Genomic DNA, 20,326 nt, shown 5'->3' on the forward strand with positions numbered 1-20,326 from the left:
AATGAATTGTTAAGTGCTTTTTTTGCTTGTACATACGTGCATTTCTTTCAATCGGTTTAACTCTGCCCTCATGTGCTCCCCTCATTTCCCCATTGTGAATAAATACCCCGATTGTTAAAAGTTTCAGCTCGTTCGTGTCCTTCCCTCCATTGGCTTAGCGTGCTGCGTGTTTGAAAATTAGCCAGGCTGTTGCCGCTGTAATGGGACATTTGGACCGACGAATCTTGGTGAAAATCCGCTCGGGTCGCACACGGTTCAAGTACGCTAAGCGGCTCGTTCCGTACGGGTGCCGTCGAGGGTGTGGAGACTTGGTAAATCGCCACGTGGAAATCTAGGTATTTTGGAAATTGGCAAATAACCCTGTACCACGTGGCAGAAATATTGACACTTCACGGTCAGATAAGGGACCCATGCTTTTTCGGAGTTTTCCGAAAAGGTACGATCTAAATTCCGGGTGATCGGTCGAGCCAACTCTGCCGCTCTATCTAGCGGTCGTGCTCGCAGCTGATACCCGGCCCTGCAACAGTATTTCTTCAGGCTGCAGACGAAAGCTTTGTAAGTGGTCAGCAGCCCAGGTGGGCCGAGGAAGGACTTTGCACGACGGAGGATTCCCAGTTGGCGACTGGCTTTGGAGGCCAGGTTGGAAACGTGGCTTTCCCAGGAAAGGTCATAGCAGATAGTGAGACCCAGAATCTTGAAAGAAAGGACTTCTTCCAGAGGATTGTTGAGAAAGTGGATGGGGGATTTCTAAATGGTCCTTTCGGAGAGACATAGTGAGAGTGTGAGATTTGTCTGGATTGAAAGACATGTTCCACGTGTTGGACCAGTTTGTGATTTTACATCGATCTGCTGTGAGCGAAGAAGCTGTTGCTTGCCGGTCTGAGGGATGACTGGTGGTACACCAGAGGGTGGAGACATCAGTAAAGAGATAAAGAGGATTTTACAGAGAGTTGGAGAGATCATTGACGAAAACCAGAAAAAGAACAGGGCCCAGAACGCTGCCTTGATGAACTCCAGTCTGGACAGGAAGAGGGGATGAAAGAACTCCATTTAGGGCCACACGTTGGCTGCGACAGAAGAGGAAGTCTGCGAGCCACGAGTGGAGATTGCCTTGGAGACCATAGGAAGAAAGTTTGGTGAGCAGGGCAGGGTGCCAGACCGTGTCAAAAGCACGCGATATGTCTCGGGATATGGCTCCGATTTCATGTCTGGCATTGAGGACCTCCATCCATTGTTGGGAGAGCAGAAGCAACAGATCCAGAGTAGAGTGTACTGGTCTGAAACGAAATTGATGATCGGAAATCAGGCCATTGGAGAAGAGGAAGGATTTAATGTCTGAAGTGATGATGATTCCATAACCTTGCTGATGATTGGGAGAAGGCTGATTGGTCTGTTGTTGGAGGGATCTGTTTTTGCACCTTTTTTTGCAGGGTAGTAATAATAGAATAATCTACATTGTAGAATAATAGTGAAGACATCAACACTATGAAATAACACATATGGAATTATGTGGTAACCAAAACAGAGAAAAATGATGAACATCACGGGTCACAGACCACCTGTAATAATAATAAAATAATAAAAAAAAAATAATAATAATAATAAATACAAGCATGCTCAGACATGTGGCACAGAGGAGCCAACATCATTTACATTGAATTTAAATGAGGCGAAGTGTATTATCGCCTGTTAAAATGTGAGTTTGAAGTGATTTTACGACCTTTACTCACCAATGACACTTCCAATGAGAACAGTGATGTTGTGCTTTGGACTGGAAAATCGCTGCAATGTCGGGCGTGAGGTTTGTTGATGTGATTCGCAGGACATCGCAAAGGTGACTGTCTATTATCTTTGATCTCAAACAGCTCTTGTTTAGTGTCATTAGAGAAAATGTTTGCTCACAAATGGATGTGGAGCTGAACAAGCTCAGCATTCTTTTCGCGTGTCGCCTTGTCTGTGGAAATCGGGACTTTTCCAATTTCCTGTAGAATTCTGGCAGTGGAAGCTGCTGGTGACGACTGCGGAGCACGTCATCACACTGCATCTCGATGACTTCCAACTGCACTGAATGTCCTGTGGTGCTTCAGTCGCATTAACTTAGAAGGGGCATGAGAACATGTTAATGTCCTTCTCAATGGCAGCGAAATCCTGAGAATCCCGCTTGAGAACAGAACCGCGACTGAGCCTTCACACATCAGACTGGTAGGTCACATCCCTATATTCTGCATCAATTTCAGATAGAAATGCCTGAAATTCTCTGTGGTCGAGTGCTCTCCATCGAATGATGTTGATAGTTTTCACGAATGTACTCATTACACCCCCCAGTTTGGTCACTTTTGCTCACAAAGCTTCCTGGTGTATAATACAATGCAATTCAACAGCCTTGTCCCCAGACTCATGAACTTCCTTCAAACCATGAAGGCCATTCCATTATGCTAACCTATCATGGCTGGAGCGCCATCGGCGCAACTCCACACAACTTGTCCCAAGGGAGATTCAGGTTCTGAACAGCAACCGACACGGCTTCAAAAACATCTGCTCCTTCCGTTGTCCCATTCAAGCTCGGAAGGTTGAGGAGCTCTTCAGTAATGCAAAAATCATCGTCGATCCCTCGCAAGAAAATTAGCAGCTGAGCCGTGTCTGCCATGTCAGTGGTCTCGTCACAAGCGATTGAATAGAAATCAGAGGATGGTGCTTTGCCTGATATTTGCTCCTTAATGTTGGCTGACAAATCCTCGATTTGCCAGGTGACTGTGTTTCTCGCAAGACTAACATTGTACTAACAATACTAACTAAAAGTATTGTTTCTTTTCTCGGGAAACACAATGTCCACAATTTTTGTGATGCACTCCTAAATAAAACCACCCTCGGCAAAGGGTTTTCCATGCTTCACGACAAGTGTAACCACCTCATAGTAGCTTTCTTTCTCTCGAGTTTGAATAGCACGAAAGAAAGAAAAAAACTGGTTTTGTTGCGAGGATTGGTGTGCCAGCAAATGTTTTACTTTTTTTTTCTCTCTCTGGTCCTGTATACACCTTAAAAGATGCTTTTCGTGTTTCGTTTCATCATGTCTCATTAAATTATTTCATTACAGCTACCGATTCCTGGCAAATTAAACACACACACTTGCTTCGGTACTCTGTGAAAAAGTATTTACTTTGCCAGTGTGGCTGGACTCTCCTACATTCACGATCCACCTTTCGCCTCTTTGCGGCCGCCATGTTGAAAATAATACTTGTACAACATGCACAGGATCTCCATGTCGAGGTAAGATCTCCGTATCAAGTTAGCTTATCGTGGCGTTTTTCCAAGGCCGCATATAATATCAAAAGTAATAACAACACCAAGGATAATAGCATAATATTAATGTTATTACAAAATAAAATTAATACTAATCATATCCCCTCTCCCCAAGGGGTTTCCTCTTTGGACAAACACTTGTGTTAATGTATATAAATAGTTTATCATTGCGTTTTGTGGAAACCCCTTACTGGAAGTTTATATATATATACACACACACACACACACACACACACACACACACACACACACACACACACACACACACACACACACACACACACACACACACACACACACACACACACACACACACACACACACACACACACACACACACACACACACACACACGTATGATTACCTTTTGAAACAGTCGCTATTGCTGTTTAACACTAAACTGAAAGGGAGGAAACCCGGGGTGTGTTCAGTTCCCAAGCGGCTTGCAAGTGCTTTCCAAGCCAGCCGTTCCTTGTCAACGGTTTTGAAAGGAGTGCTTGCTTAAATGCTTAAGTCACTTGACGAGTGCTCTACAGAAACTTGGAAACTGAACACACCCCTGACGTTCTTGAGGCCCGACCTTAGATCTACTGTAATCTACATACCCCAGAGAGGAATGGCCCTTCCTGCTGCTCCCATAGGGAACGGTTGAACTCGTGGTCAAAACGCAAACGGCTTTTTAAAATTCTTAATCAGACTTAATTGGTGAGAATTTCTCATTCTGCTTAGCAGCGGGCCACATTTAATGATCCTTCTGAAATGATTCGGGGGCCGGTTTAAAACGGTTGCTTAGCCACATTTGACCCAAAGGACGTAGTTTGGACACCCATAGTCTACGAGGTCAAAAGGGTCTTATCTCACAAGCATGTAAAAAGGGTCTTAAAAGGTCCAAGTGGTGTAAAGCTCAAAATGGTCAAGGGTCCAAGCTGTCTAAATTTGTTTGAAGGATGTAATGTGTATAAATGGTGTTAATATAAGGTCAAGGGGTCTTAAGGAACTTAAGGGGTGTAAAGGTCGAAAGGGGAGATCTGAAGGTGTCCAAAGGGTCTTAAAGGTAAAAGGAGTCTTACGGGTCTTGGGGTCTTCAAGTGTCTTCAGGGGTCTTTAGGGTATTAAATATGTACTTTTAGACCGATATATTCTCATTCTTAGCAATACATGTTTTCATTACTGACGTCCTGATACTATTCCACCATTAACACCCATGTAAGTCTGATTAGCCCAGTGTTTCTCAACCTTGTTTGTCCCACGCCCCACTTTGATTTTCAAAAAAATCGTACGTCCCACCATGATTGGAGACACTACAGTATATACTACATATGTATTCAAAAGGCAAAGCTATGAAAACGATCATATATTGATTCATCAATTCTGAATCCTTATGCCCCACCAAAATATTGCCACGCCCCACCTTCAGAAACACTGGATTAGCTCTTGGCCAAATGTTTCAAGCGGCCCCGCCCACCTGTTCCCTTCCTATTCCTTTAAGAAGAAATGCAGTTTTGTGTACTTTTTCTGGAATCCTTTCAAAGTATGAAAATTTTGATCAGTTTGCACCTTCCCACTATAAAATGCAGTCGATTCATGTTTAAACCAAATTCGTAGCTAAAACCAATTTTGAATTCGTCTGTCAGAAAAGAAGAAGAAGAAGGAGGACAAACGGGCACTTTTTGGTCTCATTTTCCTAGTTCAGCGATAATGTCCCAAAGTTTAAAGAGTGTTATTGGATGGGAAATTCTCTGCAGATGAGTGGTAGGTAGCTTATAGGTTTAAAAGTTTATCTTGGTAGATTATTTTGAGGATTTATGTTTTATTGCACAAATGGAGTGTCTGGACCATCCCTGCATAAGAAGTCTACTGACTTCTTGATAAATGCGAGCTGTTGGAGCAACAAGCAGAAGTAAATAATGGACTGCACACTGAACATTTCTCCTCAACAAGCACATCTTCCTGCCTCCTGGCGTACTTCAATACGTCGAAGACCAGTCACATATTACAGGCACGGGATGAGCAAGAAACGACTGACGACTTACAAATGAAGATCTGCAGCATTGCCCAATATATTATTTTCGTAGCATAAAAGAGCAGAAAACTGACACCGACTGAAGCACATTGGTCTTGGTTTCGCCCTGTATCAGGCTACTCACTCAGAGAATTTAGTGAACCTCTTCCATGCTGAGCTGGACACACCATCAGGATAAATACAGTTATTCAAATTGACATGACAATCGCCAGTGATGTACTACGAAAGTATGAACAGGTTGGATTCATATATATTCCCAGTGGAATAGTTCCCCATCAACCTGGTCACATTGTCTTGGAATCATTCGACAACATCAATGTCCTTGAAGAGATATTAGATGGAAATCATACATTTCATGCCACACAATGTGCTCTTTGGCAACGGGAGCCTGCTCCACCAAATAAAATAAAACAATAATAATTTAAAAAAAAAATCATCACATTCATCGAGACAGAACCCCTGACCAAAAGTTGCCGGAGATACTCAAAATGTCACATATGTCTGTATTCGACAAATTAACACTTTCTAGGAGTCGGAACTGCTTGCAAGTTCGATTCTGGGGCTTAAATTTTTATAATTCTCCTTAGTTTAAGAGATACTCGTGGTGATCGCATGTGCAGAAATGAAATGAAGCAACGAACGCTGCCGTCTCCAGGCGTTCATAAGCATTGCAATGTACCCAGCGATTCGTAGCTATGATGAACAGGTTGTTCCAAGTTGTGGCCTGTTCCAAGTCTCGGTAAGGTTGAGCAGGCTAAAAAACATGGTGGCTTCAGTCCCCAGCGAGGTTACCCAGGAAACGCCTTGAAGACCCCAGAGAATGAGGAGGCTGAGGATCGCCTAATGAAGGATACAATTAAATAAGGCCATTAATTATCTTCAAAAGGGGTGTTTTAATTAGCCCAAACATCCACTTTTCACTCTTGCACTTCCTTAGCGTTATCTTCATTATTCATGCAAAGTTTCAGGCTGCTCAGTTTCATGGTTTTGGAATTATGGAGAACACACACACACACACACACACACACACACACACACACACACACACACACACACACACACACACACACACACACACCTTTTTATGAGTATAGACTAGATGCATAAGCAATGGACTTTTGTGGGGAATTTCAAATTAAATTTGTTCATGGGAGGTTAAAAAGGGTGTTGATTAACTAAAGGGGAGGATGTGTGATGTATCGCTATGTTGTGTCTGCACATGTATGAATAGTACATTTTGCCGTGACCAGGCTGTGCATGTGCGCAATAGCGTGCTTTTGGTAATGGTGGCATTCTGGTGTACGTGCGAGTGTCCTTGTCTCTTGCAACACAACTACTCTGTCGGTCAAAGAAGGAATTTGTAATTTGTTCATGGTGCCAGAAATAACTCGCCTACTTTTCACGAAGTATACCATGGGATCTCTAATGTCGATCAAGTAATGTTAGCACATGGGACGACTAACAAGACCCATTACGGAGACTCCTTATGACAAATGGACACATTCTATGGACCATTTGTTTTTAATGAATACTGTATTCATCTCAACTGGAATTGCACCACACAAATCGTCACGTTAATTTTGTGTTAGGTATTGTAGTACATACACAAACGAGGGTTTACAATCCCAAAGTGAAAGAGATTTGGAGGCTTGATGAAGATGCAAAAGGCAGACATTCGTCTTTCCTGCAATAACTTGGATTTTAGCCGAGTGATGCTTTCTTCCACCGACACGAGAGCAATCGGTTCAGTTCAAGTTCTGGAGATGTCCGTGATGGAAATATCTCACACAGGTCTCAAGTCATTAAACTGTGGAGACCCCCCCACCCCCCCCCCCCACTCATCTGCCCACCCTCGGATTGCAAAGAAATCTCATATTGCATATTTTGTTTTCCATTCATTCCAGCATATAAAACACGAAAAGGTAAGAGTGTCTCGTGTCAATAAATATATAGAATCGTAAACTTGCAGTGAATAGGCTCGAGACATCTCTCTGAGTAAAATGGAGAGTTTATGGCATCATAAAATGGCTGAAACCACAACCACCTTACCATGATCCCCTGGCCAGGTTTGTATTCATTGATGAGAACGTGGTTTGCACTCTTGCCTCCAAACAGGCCAAAGGCAGACAAGGACTTTGTGTAGGTTGCCAACCATGGCGGCAGAACCTCAACGACCATGCCCCGTGGGTGTGGAAGACCCCCTGTGACGGAAGGAGGGGAGATGGCACATTTGAAAATTTGTAAACAAATAAACAACAAGAAACGCAACGCATAACACGAATAAATTACAACAGCTCTATTTTGTAAATTTCAGATTTATGCAAGGCCTAAAAAGCATTTCACATAGTACAAAGAATAGTGATCATCCTTCCGCTTGAGTTATAAATCTGCGCGCCCGACGAATTATCGCTCATCCAGTCTTCTGTTGTTTTTTTTTCTAATCCTTTACTCATGTTTAATGGTTAGGGTGCTGGGCTTGGGATCTGAGGGTCCTGAGTTCAAATCCTGCTCAGCTGTTGAATTAATACCAGGTGGGGTTGATTCAGCCTGTCATCCTTCTGAGGTCGGCAAAATGAGTACCAGCTTGCTGGGATGAATGAGCCATTTGAGTATCCTGGATTGGAGTGGTGACCTGTCCAGGATTGTGCCCACTAGCCCAGGAGACTACTTAGGCAGTACTGACACTCTGCATAGAGTTTGGTCCCAATGGGTTTTTTTTTTAACTCGTACCTTTTCCAGAATAGATTTTTGCAGTTTTATCCACACTTCATCCACAGTGTCATTCGGCTTTTAAGCTTAATTTTCTTTTTGACAAAATTATACAGTACCATAACCATTTTTCTCAAAACCTGAAAGCAGTTATTTCCTGCAAATATTTGTTTTATAACTCTGGTTTTTTTCTTTGTTTTTCGTGAACTTTGAATAAAATATCAAAAACAACATTATAAAAGACTGGTGTTCATATAAACGTGTGTAAATTAATATAAACGTTGCACTGTTCCATTCTTCGATTGTTTGACAATGTCCAGTGTTGACCTCTCTCTCCACTCCCATCTCACCACCCATCCCCCCTCCCCGCCCCCACCACCAGAGGATTCCCCTGCCTCAGAGCTCACCTCACTGCTTGATGCAGAGTTAAATTTCTCAACATGATTGGTAAATCACATAACCAACCATACCCCACAAGGCCTGTTGTTCTTTACATGCAGACAGCTTAGTGGCTTCTAAGTCTTGTACCATCTCTTATCCTGTCTTGCACCACCTGCCATGTCAGCACTCTGGCACTCCCCAATTCAAACAAAACACCTTCATTTCATAACCCTTCCTCATTCACCCTCCAAAGCCCTGGCTCCAGATACTACACTCAACTCCACTCCACTCCACTCTGTTCTGCTCCTTTGACCCAATTTTCGTCCACCTGCAGCTGTCTCAGCGAGTCAGAAAATTATCACTCTCCTTACCATCATTTTGATGAGACACCCCACCACCATTTCACGTCATCTTTCAGCCCCACTCATCATTATTTACACCATGTATATCAGAGAGTCAGTAGAACACGATGTCCTGTGCAGTGTTCAAGTATATACTTTAATTTTAATAAAATAATTACTTTAAAGATCCATGAAAAAAAAAATCCAGAAATTTACTGACAGAGCCGTACTGACAGTCTTCTTCACTCCAATACTGTCCCTCTCACATGCCATATATATATATATATATATATATATATATATATATATATATATATATATATATATATATATATATATATATATATATATATATATACACACATATACATATTTATATATACACATATACATATATTTTTTTATATTGCTGGGGTTCGGTGGCGATAAACGACTAATAGGTGAAGCAGTGGAGTCGTCTCCCACCGAACACCTGGAATTTAGGTCGTGACTCTCGGATAAGTCCGAGAGTTCACGGGTCCCTTAGCGGACCGTGGTCGCCAATATTTTGATGGCGTGGGGTAGGGTCCACTTGTCTAATTCCAATTTACCTAAGTACCCATGCTGTCTAACTACCGGGGAAAACACACCGTCGGCCGACTTTGTCCGAATTGAGTCGCTATCACCGACTCGGATCCGGCGTAACCGAGCGGAAGTTACCAAAGCCGTGCCGGACCAAAAGACAACTTACCGGCCCGAACGGCCTTGCTATTTCTCAATACGCACCTTGCTAGGCTAACGAAGAAAAGCACAGAAAACGAGCTGGTACATTTAACAGGGGTTTATTACAGCGCGGTGACATCGCGCTGTTATATAATTGGCTATTCTGTCCTGTGTCTTCTGTCACACTTATGGCCGCGTACGTCCCTTTGATCTGAGGGCTATAAATAGAAATTTGTCCAACGTCACAACTCTTCCCATCATGCATGCTAATTCACTGTGTCTACATTTAAATTTTATATCTGCAAAATTGTTTCATCATTCTTAACCTCGACTTTTACTGCCCCCAGCCGTGCGATATCGAAGTATCCGCTTCTTGTTTATAACAATAATCGGGGAGGGGGAGCACAAAAAGAGCAGAGTTATCAGGAATAAAAGAAATGCAAACTATATACAATGAAACACACAACAATTTCTACTTATACAGACTGGCACCACACACACACACACACACACACACACACACACACACACACACACACACACACACACACACACACACACACACACACACACACACACACACAGACACACACACACACACACACACACACACACACACACACAGAAATGGTGGCCGTGGCCTGTATTTGCACCTGCCCGTCTCATGTGGTCTGCTCGAGCTTGTCCGGTGGCGGGACTCGAACCCACCGCCAACGCAGCACCAAGCACCCAGGACCAAGAATGGCGCCACGGACGCCAGCCAGCACGGGCACGGACCAGATGAGAACGCCAGCAGCTTCCTCTCCTTCTCCTTTACGAAGGGGTGAACCTTGCTCACTTTCGACAAGGCGAACCTTCTTGCTCTCGACGAGGAGAACCTTCTTGCTCTCGACGAGGCGAACATTCTTGCTCTCGACATGGCGAACCTTCTTGCTCTTGACGAGGCGAACCTTCTTGCTCTCGACGAGGCGAACCTTCTTGCTCTCGACGAGGCGAACCTTCTTGCTCTCGACGAGGCGAACCTTCCTGCTTTCGACGAGGCGAACCTTCCTGCTTTCGACGAGGCGAACCTTCCTGCTTTCGACGAGGCGAACCTTCCTGCTTTTGACGAGGCGAACCTTCCTGCTTTTGACGAGGCGAACCTTCTTGCTTTTTCTCCACTTCGTCTTATCCTCCTCCTCCCCCGCGGGTCGAGGACACCGCTCTGAGGGACTCGCCTCCGGATTGGACAAGGGGTTGGCGGGCGACTCGTGGCCGCCCTTCATTGGTCGGGCCGAACACTCCCTCTGGCCCCTGAGGTGGTCACCCCCCCCTGATTGGCTGGGGCGCACGTGCGATGCTCACCCTTCGCTCATTGGCTGGAGGAAACGCTCTATGCCCCTCCTTGGAGCGGAGGCCTCGATCCGAAGCGACGGAGGCTCCACCCACACCCTCAGCCAAAAACACGTGGCGACCGGGTTGAGTGTGGGTCGGTGTTGCTGTTGTTGTTGTTGTTGTGGATGTAATAAAAACCTAACTAAAAAATAACTCGTCGCGCACACACGAAATTCCCATTAGAGAGAAGGAGGGATTCTAACTATAAACACATACTTATCGAAATAACTAAGCTTCTGGGACTGCTGTATGTTTGTGTGCAAAAGGCTTCCAGATTCGTAACAATATCATGGCTCTTGGAAGTATTATGAAGGTGATTTATATTCCACAGTGTTCAAGTATATAATTCAATATAAATAAAAGGTTTCAAGATGTTTAAAGGCATATAAATAAATTAATTCTGTGTTTTGCCACCATTTTACCCAGTGTCAATAACATCACCCTATATAACACATTGCAATCGTTATTCGTGCCTGTTGTTTGTGTCCTTTACAATGTCCTTAAAAACAAGTTTGTCCTTAAACAAAAAAAGTAGCTTTCCTGTTTGAAATCATTTTCGATTTTGTTTGACTGCCAGGCAGAGTAAAAATATGACCTCACTCCTGTTTGCGCATGCAACATCGGGACAAATTCAAAGTACTGTAAAACGAGAAACTAGTCTTCCAATTCATGTTCAAAATGTAGCATTCGATTTAGATAAGTTGTTCCACGATCATAAACTGATGACCATAAACTAACAAGACCGACAGACGGACACAAACAAATTGCTTAACCCAGCTTTTCGCTTCGAGTGCATGGGGTAAATATCCAGTAACAAACTCCATCCCACTCAACACCGTACCCTTCGCCACACCTGCCTGCAGCCTTTTTGTGCCAAAATAATACTCATTTGTTTATGCATTGTTCACTTGTCTCCTACTACCAAACGGAAGGTACAATGCCCCTTATCGATTTTGTAAAGATGTTGTTATAGTTGATAGTGAGTGAGGGAAAGAAAACAAAAACCACATGCATCTTTTAAGAGATTACATTTGTTTTCTACATGCAACAGGAGCAATAACGACTACTTGACATGAATGCATACAGATGTCCTACAAGCGGGAATGTTATCCATGGAAGAAAATAATTACTTGCACAAGTACAGATACAAAAACTACTCTTGTGGGATTGAGAATATCAACGTAAATTACATTAAATGCATACTTTAGAGCGAGAGAGCGAGAGAGCGAGAGAGCGAGAGAGCGAGAGAGCGAGAGAGCGAGAGAGCGAGAGAGCGAGAGAGCGAGAGAGCGAGAGAGCGAGAGAGCGAGAGAGCGAGAGAGCGAGAGAGAGAGAGAGCGAGAGAGCGAGAGAGCGAGAGAGCGAGAGAGCGAGAGAGCGAGAGAGAAATTAAAAACAGAATCAATCTGGTTGTCCGATCATTTCTATTATCTCGACCACCGAAAGTGAAGGAGGTGATGTTTTCACCCCTTTCTATCTGTTTGTGTACAGGATATCTCAAAAAGTTGTGGACGGATTCGGATGAAACTTTGTGTACCGGTTTGGTGTGTGACAAGGACGAACTGATGAGATTTTGGTGAAGATCCGGATCTTACTACTATAAGTTTTTAAGTGACTTCACAATTGAGAGATAGGGCTAAAAACGATATAGTACTGTTTAGCATGATAATTAAAAAATGTATTGGGCCCAATATGTTCTCATGGATCAGGCATTACGTGGCGGAGGTATGCGCCCTACCGAGTGCCCTTCTAATTGCATTTGCATTCTGCATGCAGATAAAAAAAAATCAATTTAAATGAAGAATGTCTGAGAAGTACAAGCTCCATTTGTGCGCAGTGGTAGCTCCGTCCCTCTCCAGGCTGAACGAGCCACGTGCCACCTGCTGACCGTTTACAGATATTTTACTTTCAGATAGTTTACAGATGCATTTGCAGGCTTGTGATTATTTTTTCTGGAATCTTGGCTTCGTTATATCAGTACAGTATGCCAAAATTCAACTTTCCAGACCAAATATAAAGTACTAAACATTTATCAGTGAGTGAGCAATTAGAAAGAACTATTTTATATCATTATATCAAAAGTACCCATCGCATTACTGATATATTTAACCAAAAGACAGCATGTTGTATTTTACAAACATTCTGCTCTATTCACACGATAATTTGCCTGAGGTCATCTTCCATCTGCTTGGAACTCAGCTAACATCACCTTCATCAAACAACTTTGCCGCTTACATATGGCGTGAACAGAAATCACTTCTGCTTTGTTGCGAAGTTCAATGTTGGATGCTGAACCTCTTCTTCAAATGAGTAAAATGAAACATTTTGAAAATTTCAAATTATTCTCACTCAGACTTCAACTTCACTGTTGGTAATGCATAATAATGTTGCAGTTCTGCAAAACTGGCACTCCAACCCCCACCCCTGAGGCAATGGCACACAACTTATAGTGTTCCGAGGCAGTCATTTCATTATTATTCATCTTAAATAGCCCTTCTCTCATGTCTAGTGGGTTTATGGGACAGAATGCATTATGAGGGCTTTTCGGCAGGTCTTCATTTCCATTCTTTATCCTTTAATTATTTTACTTCACACCTACGAACCTCTCTTTTCCTTCACGCAAGCATGCAGACCACAGCAACAGGCAGCTTATTTGTATACGCGTGCCATTTCGCAATCAAACCTCACACCATTATTAAACAGATGCTCACCTCAGACCTTCTCCAGACTTTCCAGGCCACCAAAACCACAACATTTCTCCAATCACCACAATGCCTTCTAAAAAAACCCCATCATCGAGCCCCAACTCAAGCTCGCCATCTTCCATCTGCTCAATCACGGCACAATCTCGACCACAACTGCCTCCATCACGAACTCGCCGCACTACAACTGACACGACACCACTGCTGCCATCACTCAACCAAGTCGTAACGAGAACTACATTGTTGATGGCACACCATCGCATATTCCCACGCGCACTGCTTTGTCCCATTAACGCTTGGTGATATTTTATCTTGCAAAATGGATTGACTATTCTTTTCTATTTGATGTGCTTTATGACCAAAGACTTACTATGTTTACTAAATCAGAAGTCATTGCAAGCATGTCAACATTTCATGAAACATTAATTCAACACTGTCCAGCAATATAGAACTGTGCATCAATTTAATCATAGGAATGAACTGTGTATAATATTAATTATAATTATTCATAATCAATTAGATAAATACAAGTAAAACCTGTGACTGTTTGTCACTCGTGGGGGCCACATAAGTAAGTTCTATATAAAAGAATTTACCATGTACAATGGTAAATACACTTAAAAAAAAAAATCAGCCCCCATGACCCCACCCCCTCTGGCCCGGCCCCTCGGGGTCATATCAAAAATCCGACAGTGTTATGCACTTCCCCATACATATATCTACTATGTCCCAAAGTTTCAAGTTCCTATCTCAAACGGTGTAGGAGGAGCTATTTTGACCCCTATCCGCTAAGCACCCGCTACCCTCCAAGCACCCTCTCTCTGATCATCATGTGTTTCAAATAATATGTTGTTAAATGTATAACTCATGAATATGTTTGATTTAAAAAGCGACAAGACAATTTTTTTTTTTTAATCGACCCCCATGACCTCAACCCCTCTTGCCCGGCCCCTAGGGGTCATATCAAAAATCCGAAAGTGTTGTGCACTTCCCCATACATATATCTACTATGTCCCAAAGTTAAGTTCCTATTTCAAACGGTGTAGGAGTTACAGGGTAAGACAGACGGAGGTACAGACGGACGGACGGCGGAGACAATCACAATATTCCCGCTTTTCTTTGAAAGCACGGGAATAATTCATGACCACCACCACCTTTTGGGGCCAGTGGGGATGAGCAGGCGTGCACATGGTCAGAGAGCACTACCAGATACCCTCACTTTACGTTAATGTCAGAGATGAGTCATGTGGCGAAGCGCCAAAATGAATGAAGCCATTTCCGGTGCAAAGTCCAACCCTTGGGGGGAAGTGTCCGTGCACCAATGGGGGTGCTTGGAAACTCCTTCCGCCCATCCTCATTGGTCTTTAGGCTCCTCCGTCACCAAATGACTATAAAGTCACCTGTGGGAGCAATCTCGGACACGATGACTTTTGCTTTTGGCTTGGTCGGCAACACAGGCCAGAAGGCGGAGCTGAACAGGTGGACGGAGCAAATGGAGCGAACCACTGGGTGTGAGTCAATCCATTCATTCAGTCAATCCAAAAGAATAGTCAATCCATTCAGTGATTCAGGCACCCTGATGAGCGCATTCATTAAAGGCCAAGCTGAAACACAGATACACTTACAGACTTCCTCACTCGTCATTTGGACTATCTTCTCACAAGTTCTATCTCTTATTTTCCATCTCGTCTGCTGTGGACGCAAAAGAGCGAGGGCAAGACCCAAACAACTGTTCTTTTCAGAGCGACCCCACAGATACGCACTTCTTTCCATTTTCTTCTCTGCACTTCATCTGCATTTCACCTCATCGCACACCTCAGACCATGCACCATCAGACATCCTCAGTTTTTCTCCCTTCTATGCCCCCTACCCCCTCCACCCCAAGAGATTGGGAAGCATGGGTCCGTCGATCGTGTGAGGTAACAAGTCGGTCACAAATACCTCGTCTTTTCTCATCTTTCTTTACTATCTAACCTTCCTCGGGGAATGAATTTGATGGCATCTATCATGTTGATGCAAGTTAAGATTGTGGAAGTTCTTCATAATGGGGTAAATTCTGTGCTGCATATCACATAAAAAAATTTTTATAAAGATTTATTTTTGTTATTGAAGATTTTTGTACATTGTATATTTTCCTGCATACTTGTGGAGGCTTCATGTAATATTTTAAAATTTATTTAAAATATTAACACAAGGGTCAAGGTGAAAGCCAAGAGTCCCCCCACTCCCTACCTTGGGTGAAAAGGGTGGCAAGAAACAAAGTGGGGAAATGTAAGAATTAAATTAAATCTACACGATTGATTCATGACTTGAATTGTTCAATTTCCTTATAGAAAATATGGGGCCATCAACATATTAATGCAAAAGGGGTGGGGAAAGCAGATGCAAAATGGTGGTTGTCACAGTGTTTCTAGTGGAGGCCCACACTTGACAAAACACGGTGACACTCATAGCAAGTTGTGAATGTTTTTTTGGAGAGTTTATATGAACCAGTTGTGAACAAACCAATCATATCATGGAATAGGGCATCACTGTTTCAAGTTGTGGAAACATCAACTGAGAATACAACCCACTCCAGCAATGAGGACAAGGCAACAAGGCTTTACCCACTCACTGACCAAAGCGCTTGTGCATGTAAAAAGAAGGAAAGAGAAAGAGAAACTCGACTTTTATTATAAAAGTATAAAAAACATTTTACAAAGCAGATTTGAAAAGCAAACAAACAGATCTTAAGGCACCATTTGCATGAGGTTCATGAAAACCATCAAAATGTGAAAAACAAGTGCGGTATTTCTTAAGTACAGGTGCTCAAGCTGGGTCTGAGCAACAATTACGGTTCAAAGGTCAAGAGTATTGTTGCAACTTCACATACAAATGTAAACTTCATTTTCAACGCATTTACACAAGACACCACCATTGCACCATAAGTCTTCAAACACAGGAAGACTCGCCATGTTTACATGATATGTATGCTCCAGTTATATTTGTGCAGACACCATGCCTTTGAAACAAAGTGTATTTCATCTTTCACCAATTCACCAATCTGGCTTTTTTGGTTTTAATGACAGCAAGCGCTCATCTGCCATTAGAGGTTTCATGCTCGTAGTATCACAGGTTTGTTGGATGTCGTACGCAGATATCGACACAAGGAGTAGTGTTCATACAGAAGTCTTTGGCCATTTATTGAATCCCAAAGAGGCTTCGATAAAAAGTTCTTTAATCGCTTCGTAAAGCTCCTCCAAGCTCCATGAAACTGGTGAGGAATGATGTTGTTTTGTGACACCACTTCAGAAATGCATTACAGTTCCACAAGAAATGAAATGCAATAAATCAAACTAACAGGAAACGGACCTCAAATGGTGTCGAAATACGTTATGCAAATGACACGAATGTACGTGACGTGCAATGTGTTTACATGAAAACGCGTGCAAATACATTCCAATCTTTCTTACTACATGAAGTCTTACAACACACACACACACACACAGACAGACAGACAGACAGACAGACAGACAGACAGACAGACAGACAGACAGACAGACAGACAGACAGACAGAGAGAGAGAGAGAGAGAGAGAGAGAGAGAGAGAGAGAGAGAGAGAGAGAGAGAGAGAGAGAGAGAGAGAGAGAGAGAGAGAGAGATACTGATCACTTTAATCCTCCTTAACGAGTAGCGCTTGTATGTAGATAAAACGTAGAATGGGCCTGGTCAGACCGATGGTCTCGTGGCTTGATATGAACTTTGCAATGCAGTACAAGCTTTACAACACGATGTAAGCTTCGCCGAGTGATACAAGCTTGCAGCAGCTGTAAGCTTCGCGGAGAGTCTAAGTTTTTGGCTTCCCACAATGCATCTGGATCCGTTCTGAGCTGCGCCCAGAACATTAACGGTATTGAAAATCTTTACTGACCGACAAATGTCATGACTGACACTACACTGGTCTTAAAATTGCAAGCTTAGCACTGCCAAGTAAGAAATTCAAAAGCAAAACCACAGATTTATTCCGTGTTGAAAGCCAGCCCATAAACAAAGATTGGAAAATAAAAAAACAATTTTAAATTTACAAAAAATACGACTCGGATACAGAAATGGAGATGACGATCTCTTGCACACAATAAACACGTGACACAAATTTTCCATATTCTTACAAAAGGGACATGAATGAGACACAGAGTGGTTAAACTTCTGGAGTAACATCTGTGTGGACAGGACCTGATGGACCATTCTTCAATTTAGGTCTCCCGTGTGACCAACAGTTGGAGAACTATAAATCACCTTCCAATTTGGAGTGAGGAAAGCTCCTGCAGGAAAAGTCTCTTCAATGATTTAAAGGTGCCGTAGAGCCAGGTGAAACAACTTCTCGACAAATTCTACAGATTGTCCCCCCCCCCCCTCCATGACGTGGAAAAAACTGGACTCGTCACGGGTTGAAGAGAACGCGTCGTGGTGTTTTGTTTTTTTTTCCTTTTGGAAAAGTGACTCATGCACAAACTTCCTGGCACATCATAAGAGATCTCTGTCCACTGTACTCCTTGAGCTTGCCAGATATTCAAAAGAGATAGACGAAGAGCAGGGAGCCGAGCTCTATCGACCTGCTTCAGATCCATGAGGAAGAGTTCTCGGTCATAGTCCATTCCACCTGTTTACCTGAGAAAGGTATTCGTGAGAGGATGCCAGGACACAGCTTCACTATATTGTTGAAGTTTTATTATCCCCCGCCGCGTGGCGGAAGGGGGATATTGTTGTCACCCAGGTCGTCCGTCCGGGCATCAACATTTATAGCTGTAAGTGCGATAACTTATAAACTGTTCGACATATCAATTTGAAATTTGGGTCGCACATGTACCACCTGAAAAGGAAGAACCCTATTGATTTTGGGTGTGGCCGGATCCAAGATGGCCGACTGGGGCGGCCATCTTGAAAAAAATGTTTTTTGGAATAAATGGAAAAACACTTATCTGATTTCAATTATATCTCTGATGGTATATTTGTAAGTAGTCGAAAAGCCATTGTTCGACTAGGGATGTGCACCAAGTTTTGGCCACCAGAATTTCGTGGCCTGTACAACACATCTGGCTTGAGCCAGTGGTGGCCTCCCTCAATAAAAAAACAAATCAATTGAACCCATCTGAATGCTGGTGATAATAGCGTGAGGAGGCTGGAGTGCTATGACCTTGTGCCATACGGTTGGAAATATCAGGTTATTTATGATCGTTACCCATGCCTGAAGTGACAAGAACTGGAGCATTCCTTTCCACCTTAATAGTTTCTGCTTCATGGTTATCTAGGAACCCATCCCAATTCTTTTGCATAGAGCTTGTAGTTCCCAAATGGATCCCTAAGTATTTAAACCCATCCGTTTTCCATAACATTCCTCCTGGAAGAGTTGGGAGAAGTGTACATGAAGACCATGATGAGGAGAGTGTATCTGGGTACAGCCAAAGAGCTGCACTCTTGATCCAATTTACTCTTGCTGATGAGGATAGTTCAAAAACATATTTCTGTTTTTTAACCACAGAAAGTGTGTGCAACATGCCTGACAGTGGACACCCCTGACAGATATCATGCTGAAAGGGGAAAGGATGACACAAACTATTGTTTACTTTTCGCAGGGATGATGCATTTCTGTACAAAAGTCTCATGCAAGATATGAATTTTTCCCCAAAACCTGCTCGAGTAAGAACTGCAAATAAGAAGGAATGATCCACACTGTCAAAAGCATTTCCTGATCCAGGAGCAATAACCCAAAACCATGAGGCACGGTTTGACCGATGGTAATCAAGTCTCTAACCAAAAAAATATTGTCGTACATGGATTGTTCAGGTATGCAATACGTTTGGTCATTTCTAATCAGGAGACAGATGACAGATGACATTTTAAAGATGCATTACAAGCACTTTTGACAAACTCTTATAATCAGTGTTTAGCAATGACAGAGGCTGCCAGTTCGTAATCTGCTGCAAATCCCCTTTCTTTGGGAGGAGACACAAAACAGCTCTCCTGCAGCTCAGGGGCAATTCACCCTGATCTAAGCTCTCACAATCAGGGTTTCCATTAGAGCAGGGCCCAGAATATTCCAAAAAGCTTTGTAAAATTCAGCAGGGAGTCCGTCAAGACCGGGGGCTTTGCCATCCTCAAGTTGTTTTAATGCCGCAGCGAGCTCCTCAAGAGAAATGTCACATTTGAGTAGCTATTGCTGTTCTTGAGAAAGAGATGGGAGAAGTTCAATCATCTCATTTGCCATCGTTTTATCCACAGTTCTCGGTGTAAACAGATTTAAGTAGAAATCTTGCAGTGAGTGCTTCATGTCACTCTGGCAAGTCAGAACACCGTTAGAAGTGTGTAGACTGTGAATACGCCGAGAGGTCTTGACGGCCTTAATGAGGTTGAAGCATTCCTTACTAGGAATATCAAGTTGAATTTTGCTCATCCGAAGGTGAACCATTGCTCCAGCTGCACACTCCTTGATTAGTTCAGCCAGTCAGGTCTACTTTTTCCATCAACTGCTGATAATGATGACTTCCACTGGATGTTCCAGCTTCTTGTTACAGCGCGTGCGCTGGTGTACAATGGCACAGAGTTTGAAATGTCCCCGGTGTCTACCATGTCTCCGGTGCCCCCCCCCCCCCACGCGCCTCAAGTGACAGCCGTCCGGTAGATGGCAGTGCGTAACCTAGACGGAAATGGCGACAATTGACGGAAATACCTGAGTATTCATGGGGTCGACAACTGACGGAAACAATTGACGGAAATACCCACAACTGACGGAAACATCCGAAGAGATAATAATAATA

At 43.1% G+C, this 20,326-nt stretch overlaps 1 protein-coding gene across 7 annotated transcripts in view; it reads right to left on the reverse strand.

Moving 5' to 3' along the window:
* Positions 1–20,326, reverse strand: part of ALKBH6 (alkB homolog 6, nucleotide demethylase) — a 116,183-nt gene that overhangs the window by 41,069 nt on the left and 54,788 nt on the right. For all 7 annotated transcript variants that reach the window (XM_085895888.1, XM_085895889.1, XM_085895887.1 and 4 more), the window contains one exon: positions 7,373–7,524. In XM_085895888.1, coding sequence (XP_085752014.1) covers positions 7,373–7,501 — 129 coding nt within the window. In that variant the 5' untranslated portion in view covers positions 7,502–7,524. The remainder of the gene's footprint in view (positions 1–7,372; positions 7,525–20,326) is intronic.

Source organism: Eptatretus burgeri, chromosome 9 (genome assembly GCF_056783735.1).
Source record: "Eptatretus burgeri isolate ZD-2024b chromosome 9, Ebu_testis_v1, whole genome shotgun sequence".
Classification (NCBI taxonomy): Eukaryota; Metazoa; Chordata; class Myxini; order Myxiniformes; family Myxinidae; genus Eptatretus; species Eptatretus burgeri.